The 10,075-nt window shown below is 33.3% G+C and overlaps 1 protein-coding gene across 1 annotated transcript; it reads left to right on the forward strand.

The window, feature by feature from the left end:
- The first annotated feature begins 2,102 nt into the window (after positions 1–2,102).
- Positions 2,103–9,456, forward strand: LOC106128566 (facilitated trehalose transporter Tret1-2 homolog). Its single transcript, XM_013327017.1, has 10 exons — positions 2,103–2,231; positions 5,510–5,742; positions 5,913–6,066; positions 6,380–6,549; positions 6,785–6,908; positions 7,135–7,233; positions 7,343–7,401; positions 7,667–7,825; positions 8,361–8,543; positions 8,752–9,456. Exons 1-10 carry the CDS (start codon positions 2,195–2,197, stop codon positions 8,977–8,979), a joined length of 1,446 nt encoding a protein of 481 aa, XP_013182471.1. The 5' UTR covers positions 2,103–2,194; the 3' UTR covers positions 8,980–9,456.
- Positions 9,457–10,075: the final 619 nt, after the last annotated feature.

The following is a 10,075-nucleotide window of genomic DNA, read 5'->3' on the forward strand; positions in this document are numbered from 1 at the left end:
CAGAGGCTACTAATTAAGTTTTTTTCTTAATTCCGCGCGGACAGAGTCGCGTGCAACATCTAATAACGTTATTTTTACTTTATAAATTACGGTGCACGTATTCGATAGATTATAGTAATCCTAAATATCTATCTTTGATTTGAAATAGAATTCAAGTAAGGACTATTTAATTAAAATAGGTCAATCACCCTAAAGCTAACAATAACTGAAGTTGATTGCTACTCAAATTAATAGATAGTTTAGGCTTAAAGTGAGAAGATAAAAAAAGTTACAAAGTTCGTGATTGATTATAGCGTTTACAGATAACATGCCTAATCGATTTTAGTACTTTCAGGCTACTCGTTTTGTTAAAGAGTGTGAGTAGATTACGACTAAGACTGAAAAGTCAAACGCCCAACAAGGTAATGACGTAAAGGCAAACTGAAAGGCAGTGTATCTTTGTGATATATTGTTATGTAAACTTTCTTTGCTAATTATACAATTTGCGTTTGCATTCAGATTGTGTGATTAAAAGTATTATAAAAAACAAATATTCATAAGATTTCTTGGAAAATTTTCTTTGTACTTATAATTTTGTCAATAAATTGTGTCGTAAAATGTCTATGATTTTTATGAGAGTTTATTTTATTAAAGTATCTCGATAGAACACGAGTTTTTATTAATTTTAAGAAGTACAACAGATGACTGATGATGACAGAGAAGGAAAATATCTGCTCCAACTATCGATGTTGTTATCAAGTAACTCCTAAAAGGCTGACGGTCACGCTGGAATTTGGCACATAGACAGATTATTATTTAAATATGCTACTAAGCTTTTTTTAATTCCACGTAGCAAAGTACACAGCTCTCACCGAGTGAACGAAAAATGTACGAAAGAATGAATGATAAGAACTCAATAGGGTATCATGAACTGGTCATAAGTTGAATGTGGATAGACTATTAACGAAATCAAATTAGATTTTGTATTGCGTAAGATTGAATAACGTTAATTATTGTGAAATAAAACATACACATTTTAAAGGTATCATTAATATAAAAACAATCATTGTCCGTCTGCGAGTTGATAATGAACTCCCTTTTTGGACCACATTTATCTGTCACTCGTTCTAGAGCATGGTCCTATACTATCCCTGCTACTGTTTTCTCGTTGGCCCATTGAGTACATAGTCTGCGTCCTGTGTACCCGTGCAGATTTTGAGTTCTTATTGCTTTAAATAATTTTGCAGGTAATATAATTTGTACATCACACCCCTCTTAAAGGTCTGTTTGCATGATGTTTTTGTATACAAGTCTTGGCATAAATGAGTAGTTCTCGAAATTCTTTCTGGTCCTCTTGATTGTATTTTGTTTTTGTTTCTATGGTATTTTACATCTTAGTATTTTCATTTATTTTGTGTTTGTATCTTCGTTGATCTATTCTCATGTTAGTTTTTACTTGAATTCATTATCTGTTTTCTCGCGTCTTTTGTTTCTTCTCTTATTTATTATTCAACTCTTTTTCTTAATAGGTCTTGCGTTTTTTACTCTGACTAATCACAATTAATTATTTTAATGAATAAAATAATTAAGTAATCAATTAAGTTTTGATGACAAGTAATCAAATATTTTGTCTAATTATGTTTCATCAATAAATCTCACTGACTTTATACCACTCTCGTAAGATCAGTGCACCAGGTTGTTTAGTTGCTAAGTAATTGAAATAGTTAACTAGACAATAGAGATTACTTATTTGATTAATTTTTAATTATGTTATCCATAGATAGCGATCTATCGAAGGATAAAATTACAACTGAAATCTACAATCTATCCGTCATTGTGATTAAGTTATAAACTATCAAATTGTAATGCTACCACATGTATGTTATTCATGATAAGATTACAATGATAATGTTTTTAAGCATTTTCATTTTTATCTCGACTATATTTTGTTACTATACGATTTTAATTTCTATTTCTGTTGTTCGAGAATATTTTATCGGTACATAAAAGTTTTTTTTTTAAATAATCATTATTTTATCAAACGATATCATTTGTAGATAAAGTTGTCAGAGAATTTGTTATCTTATAACTAAAATATTTGATTTGGGAATGTTTAATTTCAGTGTATCTGCGCGAGAGCAGTTCTGTGACGGAGTCGAGTTTATTGTTGAGTTGAGTTTTGAGCAGCGCTAGTGTTGAGTGGTGAACGAAGATAATGGGGAAGATTCATCAAGTACACACGGCTATATCATGTGAGTCCATTTGCTTAAATGTTAAAAAAAATATTAAACTAACTCAGTAGCTTCCAGACTTTTTGGTAATTTTCCTATTAAAATAGTATGACGGTTCTTTTTTAATGCCATAATTTTTTATTACTTTTGAATTTCAATTTGAAAAATTTATAATATGGACCGTTGGATATTGTGTTAATTTGGTTAATTTTTAAATGTGAAAGTTTTAAGAAAGAAAAGTTTTAAGAGCATTCGAAACCGAGGTGCATGTATGTAGATGTGTGTAGATGTATAAATTTAGAAGCGGGAGAAGTTTGTCAGGACCGCGTCAAATTGTTGTCTATGGACTTTACCTACCCTTACGGGGGTGAATATTGTTGTTTGTTTATTAGTATTTTAATATTAGTAAAAAACTATGGATAAATGAATAAATTTTAAGTTAAATAAATCAAAATGTTGTATGAATTAGCAACGAAGACTGCAATAATTAATATTAATTTTAATTAACTTATGTGACGTAAAAAGAAATTACATTAAGCCGTATACCAGACACTGTTCTTTTAACTATAAAAAAAAATATTAAATAAAAAATGTATGCAACTCAATTAACTGCTTTGTTTTAAAGGAAAAAAAATGTGCAAGTTAATTTCATACCACCTTGTAATTAATTTACTTTTTTATTTTATAAAAACTCTTTTTTTCCTAATTATAAATATTAAACATGTTCCTTATTGTGTACCTTTCAATGCAAAAAAATAATTCATCTTGGTAATATAATTTTATGGTTCGACAACTTATAAACGTTTTGAAATTTTATATTCTAATGGGTTGAAAGATAAAGAAGAACAAAGTGGCTAGATTCAAAATAAGAATCTCTTAAACTTAATCGAGCTTAAGATAAACTACTAAATTTTTAGGTATAATCATTAATTTAAAAACCAATGTCCAAGCAACATATTTTGGGTAGTATGGGAAGTGAAAACTGCTGGATGATTATAAAAAAAAATAGATGCCAAAGTTCTAAAATAGGCAATAAGGGAAGACAAAAGAGCGCAAAGAGAACAGATTAAAAAGTTATGAACATGAACTCTGAATGATAATGTACATAGTACACGACTACAATATTTACACAACCCCTTTAACACGACTCGTATAAATACCACCTAGTGGCTAGTGGAAAGAGGGTTTTATGATGAAGTAATAAGGTGCAGAGCTTCACTTATCATCTTAGTGTAATATTAATTGAATCTTATCATATTTTAATGATTCCATTTCGAGAAGACATACGACCTTGAATGTGTAAGACAAACAATTAACTCGTACTCAATGAACTACATATATCTTTGATTATGTTATCTATATTGATGAAGATAATCAGAAAACGTGACAAGAAACAGTTTATCGAATCATATACAAATCCTTTAATCTCTTAATTAATCTTATTATAGTGATAAAAATAAGATTTGAAAACATTAGTTGTTACATGAATAGAGCGATTCGATTGGTTAGTTTCTTTTTTATTCTTCTAGGTGGCGTTGGTATTGTGTTTGAAAAAACACGAAGTAGACGGACTATAACACCGCCCTCTTCTCTTAATTTAACACAAATAAAAATTTGCAATTGGTCTATAAATAAAAACATAGCTTGAGAATAATAAGAAGTAGCAATCGTTTACTGTATTAGCAAAAGCGAATTAAAAACTAACGAGAATACAGATAAACTAACATGTATTTGGTTGTTTTCCGTTTCACAAATAAGTTGACGAAAGACCGAAATCTTATATATATAATAATTTCGTGTCTAAATATATGTTCGCGATAAACTCCGAAACTACTAAACAAATTAATATCAAATTTTGTAAGCATCTGTTATTTGATCGAATACCGCGCGGGCGTTGTCGCGGGCGACAGTTAGTTTCACTGTATAACAAGATGGAAGGTTCTGTTTCTTTTTCCTTATAAAAACCTTGCGCAATTTCAAAACAAAATATGAACCTTGACAACACGCGTCCCAAAACATCATCGGATCAAAGATATGCCAATACTCGTATATAGGGCGTTATCAAACATATGATTTATGTTATCAAACATATTGACTGATTGATATTTGTTCATTTGATAGAATAAAGTATTGTTTTTGATAGTGCATTAGTCGCGTGAATGGTCTCTGATAAGTTGGTCACCAGACCTGGGATTTACGCAAGTGTTTGTGTGATAAAAATGTGATTATATTATGTTTGTTAGTCATTGTTTTTGCATTAATTCTACTACTCGTATTTAACACAAAGTTTGGTTGTTGTTGTATCTGATTTGACTTGATTATGTGACTAATGAAGCCTTTCCTTTAATTAAATGAAGATGCTTAATTTTTTCTATTAATGCGGCGATATATAGCCATGCTTATGTTATTTTTCTATACTTTACAATCTGTGAGCCTAGCACAAATAATTGCGACAAGCGCCTTCGTATGGCCATCCGCAATTATGTCAAAGTTAATATGAGATTTTAGAAGTTCTTTACGCCTGATAGGGGCGCTGCACTATTACGAAATACATGTAAATTTGTGGTTATTACAATAAATACGACATACTAGTCATGCAGTATGTGCATTGACTATAAATGGCTTGGCTATAAGATGTAATAATTTGTGCCTATTTGATTATCGCCATTTTGGCGCTGATGGTAGCGGTATGTAGCGGTGGTGTGAATTCGAACTAATAATCACCGAGTATCTGATATTCAGAATTTACGAGCATTTTCATATTATTTGCCATAAATTGCAGCAAATATCAAAGTACACATCACAAGACCTGTTTCTTATCAAACATATCATAAATCATCAGTTATGTAGTCAAATAGAAATGTATTTATTAGTCTGTTTAAACAATGGAATAACATGACGTAATTCAAAGTTAATATTTTCTTAACTTTCTTTATATAGTTAATGATAACGAACAAGGTGTAAAAAATAATGTCTTTGCGAAATAAATAGTCGAAATGCAAAAAACGTCGTTAAAATATTTTAAATTTTTTATATATGCTTTAAAGTTGAAATTAATTTTGAAAAAAAGAACAACATTTTGGGAAAATTAATGCATGCCATTTTTTAGTAGAAAAAGATTTTGCGTTCTGCCACAAAGGTGGCATAATGACCAAAGACCTTTGCCTTTTCAGTCAAGGAAAAATATAAGAGAAAAGCGCAGGAAATCGAAGTGACAAGAACTTAAAAATATACTTTATGCATTTAAAAGACCTAGCAGAAATATAAATATAAATTATTTACAATTTTCTTTTTCACAGGTTCATTATCTTCGGTTCTGACAGGTTCGTTGTATGTATGGCCTTCATACACAATGGGCCTGTATACAGCGAACGACACAAAATTACTGGCGACTCCTATGGCTGACACGGAGAGTTCTCTGTTGGGAAGTCTACCATCTCTGGGAGCTATGCTGGGAACTGCGTTAGTGGGGATCGTCATAAGTAACTTGGGAAGACAGAAGGGTGGCATGCTATTGGCTTTGCCGTTTGTGGTAATTATATTTTTAGATGATTTTATCGGTTATTACAATTTCAAATTATGGTACTTTTTATTATAACCACGTTGACGTCCATATCAATCACCTTTGGCCAAAAGGTCACAGCGCCATCTATTATCAAGTAGCTAAAACTTTTAAAATAATATAATTTATTTTTTCTGCAGCTATCGTGGCTGATCATCGACATGTCTTCATCATCACTGATGATCCTAATCGCGAGGTTTGTCGGAGGTATCGGTTGCGGGGCGGTGCTGGTCTACGCACCCATGTTTATATCTGAAGTGGCGGAGGAGTCCATCAGGGGGACACTCGCATCAGGTACTTACTTGGTTAAATATACTCAAATTTTACTAATATTATAAATGAAAATCTTTGTTTGGATGGATGTTTTATAGAAAGTATCTACAGAACGGCTGCATGGATCTCGCTGAAATTTGTTACAGGTGTAGAAAGACTGAAAGAACTCATTCATAAATAAAAAATAAAATCTTAATATTTTTTTAAGATATTTAGAAATGTATGACTGTATTCATGTGTGAGCTTGTGTGTATGTGTGAGAAAGATAAATATTTGAAAGATGTCTAGCTTTTAGAATATTTAGACGTATTTCTTATGTATTAAATACTTGTAGTGCCGATGGCCTGCTACTGCATGGGTCTTCAATTGTCGTACATCCTGGGCTGGTGCCTCTCGTACCGGTACATCCTGTGGGTCAACCTGGCGCTCAGCATACTGAACCTGGCCATGCTCATGACTGTCACCGAGAGCCCAGTCTTCTTGATGCGACAGAATAGAGAAGAGGTAAGAATCATGTCTTGTTAACTTAATAGAAATAGGCTTTATACTTTTGTTGACTAGATTTTTTTTAGTTCTTCGAAGTAATTCAAAGATATGTGTGAAGTCAACCCGCACTGGTCCAGCGTGGTTGACTATGACCCAGTCACCCTTAACTTGGGGTAGGCTGAGTCTTCAGTGAGGATGTATAGTGAGTTGATGATGATGGTTGAAGAAATATTAAGTTATAATATTATTATAGGATGCCAAAATGGCAATAGCTCACTACAGAGGCGAGTCTCCAGGATCTAAAGTGGTGCTGGAGGAGATGTCCCGCCTCAAGCAGCTGCTGACTCCTGCAGTAGAAATGCTACCGTTAAATACTGGTTAGTTACTTTGCTATTTTTATTTTATACGTCAGTTTCATTGTTAATTAAATTTAAACTGAAATTCGCAAGAAAACAAATAAAGCATGGAGTTAAATTATAGGCATAAATTTAAACCTAGAATCTAAAACATGGAATCCAAATCAATGTTATAAAAGTTAAAATGTTCAGAGATAAATATATTTTGATATAAAATCATGTTTTAAATACATTAATTCCATTTCAGAGGAGAACACGAAGGCAGAAGAAGCGGAGAAAGAAAAGCTGAACGTGGAGGAGGACACACAGGACATGCAGACCAAACCCTCTGCTATAAAGATGTTGTGTAAGTTATAGCTTATCAAATATTACATCGACGAAATAAAAAAAATCTCAATATTGTCCATAAAAATCTATTTTAAATTCAATTTATGTGAAAATATTGACTCTTTCAGATCGGTCTCCTTCATCTCGTCGTGGTTTTATTGTTGTCGGCTTGTTGCTCTCTGTACAAGTACGTTTTGTTTTTCTTCTACTTTAATAATTATAACAAACTATATTTTGATTGTTCATATAAAGTTTTCAACGATAACATTTTTGCTATAGTTTACACAATTCTTGACTGTGTTTATGAAATTACCAGTTGTTGACTGCGACTCCAGTCGCGCGGATCTGTTCTACATGTATGCCAAGTTCTGCGAGATTCCTGCAGATATTCTGATACCTTCTAACAAACATCAATTCTTTGTTGTGTTAAACTTGAGTGTGAATTGTTGCAGGTGATGATGGGTCTGGTGGCGGTGCAGGTGTACGCGAAGCAGATCTTCAGTGAGGCCGCGCCCTCCCTCTCCTCTCATCTCTGCTCCGTCATCTTCGCGCTCGTCATCCTGCTCGGCAGCCTCTTCAGCCTCGTCGCTACTGACAAGTTCGGCAGAAAGGTCAGCTCTTACAACACATCCATATTTTGATGCATTACATAATTTACTTCTTAATTTTAGTACGTTTTGTGCGTAATCTATTTACCAATACTTCCTCTCTATATTTTGTGTCTTCTAAAGTTAGCAGATTATTGTATATTGACTAATACTTGTTGACTTCGAAGAAAGATTTAAATTTGTATTAGGATATGATTCATGACAATAGTCAAATGGCGACAATGAAACCTACGATAAAATGACATCGGATGTCGCTGCCTTAATCACTAGGATACTAGCTTTTGCCCGTAACTTTGTCCACGCAGAATTAAATTATAACAATAATAAAAAATAACCTATATCTTCTTCCAGACTATATTCTACATTTATAATAAATGTCATCGAAATCTGTTAAGCTGTTTTTTAGATACCTAGTAATAAGCATCCATCCATATAAACTTTTGAAGTGTTCATATTAGTAAGATTGTCAGTTCCAAAAATGTTTTCCAATTTAAGAAATGTCTGACAATATTAAGAAGACATTGTTACCTGTCGTCAGATTCTGATAATAATATCATCATCGAGCGTGGCGCTGTGCCTGAGCGTGATGGGGGCGCTGCTGCAGACGGGCGTGGTGCCGGCCGCCGTCCCCGCGCTGCTCATCCTCCTCTACTGCTTCTGCTTCATGCTCGGCGCCGGCTCCGTGCCCTACGTCCTCATGTCTGAGTGCTTCATCCCTGATGTTAGTCGCATTCAAACTTGTCACGTAACTTAATGTCTTCTTCCAGATTACATTCAACAACTGTACTAAATTTCATCGAGATTCTTTGAGCCGTTCTCGAGATACCAACGTACTTACAAACATCCATCCATACATCTAGGCAATCGTATAATATTCATAAAGTTATTATAGTTGTTTCAGCTCTTTAAATAAATGATTTAATAACTAGGTACAAAGTCTAGCGTCGACTCTGCTGATGGAGTGGGTGTGGCTTCTCAACTTCTTCATCGTGGCCATCTTCCCCTTCCTCATCAAGTACTTCGGCATCCACGGCTCCTTCTACATCTTCGCGGTCTTCGCCACCATCAACACAATAGTCGGCATCTTCCTCCTGCCTGAAACTAAAGGTCTCACAAACGATCAGATTCAGGAAGCTCTCATGAGACGAAACAAATAAATCTGTTGCTTTTACATATTGTATATTCTTTTTAATTCATATTTTAGTTCCTAACATGTTTTCATATTGTAAATAAATTCATCGATCGAGCATTGATTTGAAGAAATAGATAGGTCATTGCTTTTAAATGACAGCTTCTAAATCGTTCCGACTTCAATGTGCTTGTGGAAGTTCCTGACAGTTATTTCTGTCTCTATTATTAGATCGTTTACACACCGCTACCAACAGCTACCGTCAGTGTCAAAATGATGAAAATCAAACAGGCACAAAGTACCTCTGCTTATAGCCTGTCCATGTGTAGATGTCAATATGATACTTCCTTTAATATCTTTGTAATCTCACGTCTATGAAATAAGTTTTTTTTTTTCAGTCTGTCCAATTATATTGTTAGATAAATGTTAAATATTGTTATTGTATTTAGCTATGTAAGTGTTAAGTTGTCAAATAAGGTTGTACAAAATGGTAAATAAAAAAAAATAAGTACATCGATTTTAAGTTTAATTTTATCCCACTAAACAGTTTTTTTTTCGGCAGGTTTTCATGCCTATAAATGCTTTTTTATTTACATTTCGCTTTGACCGCCTTGTGAACAAACGAACCGATTTTGACGAGTAGAGTCATTTAATTTACAGTCTATACCTAAGTGTTAGAGCCCATTTAGACAGAGAGAATTTCTTGCCTCGAAGATGCGATTATCGTAAGAATATAAAAATGTTTCTTTGTCTGAACATTCACACTTCTACTTTATCGACGACGGTGGGGAAGATCTCTCTGTCTTTATGGGCCTTTAGGGTTACTATCAGTCGGGCTTTTCATTTTTCTATTAACATTTTATCTACAAATTGTTTGTTTCATGTGTTGCTGTTAAATCAAATAGTTTAAACATGAGGTCTTATTAACTTTGCTATATTAGTTAACCAGTCAACAAAATAACAGTCGGCAAGTTACCAAAGCCACGGATCCAGTGATCTGCAAAGCGTCTAAACTATTCGAGCGTTAGTTCAACTAAAGCTCGATAACCGCCTTACAACTTGGGTTAAACTGATTCAATTTAACTTAGTTGTGTTGAACAAAATTCCAGTGTGTAACTAAATTA

The sequence above is a fragment of the Papilio xuthus genome, unplaced genomic scaffold (assembly GCF_000836235.2).
Source record: "Papilio xuthus unplaced genomic scaffold, Pxut_1.1 DF829758.1, whole genome shotgun sequence".
Lineage (NCBI taxonomy): Eukaryota > Metazoa > Arthropoda > Insecta > Lepidoptera > Papilionidae > Papilio > Papilio xuthus.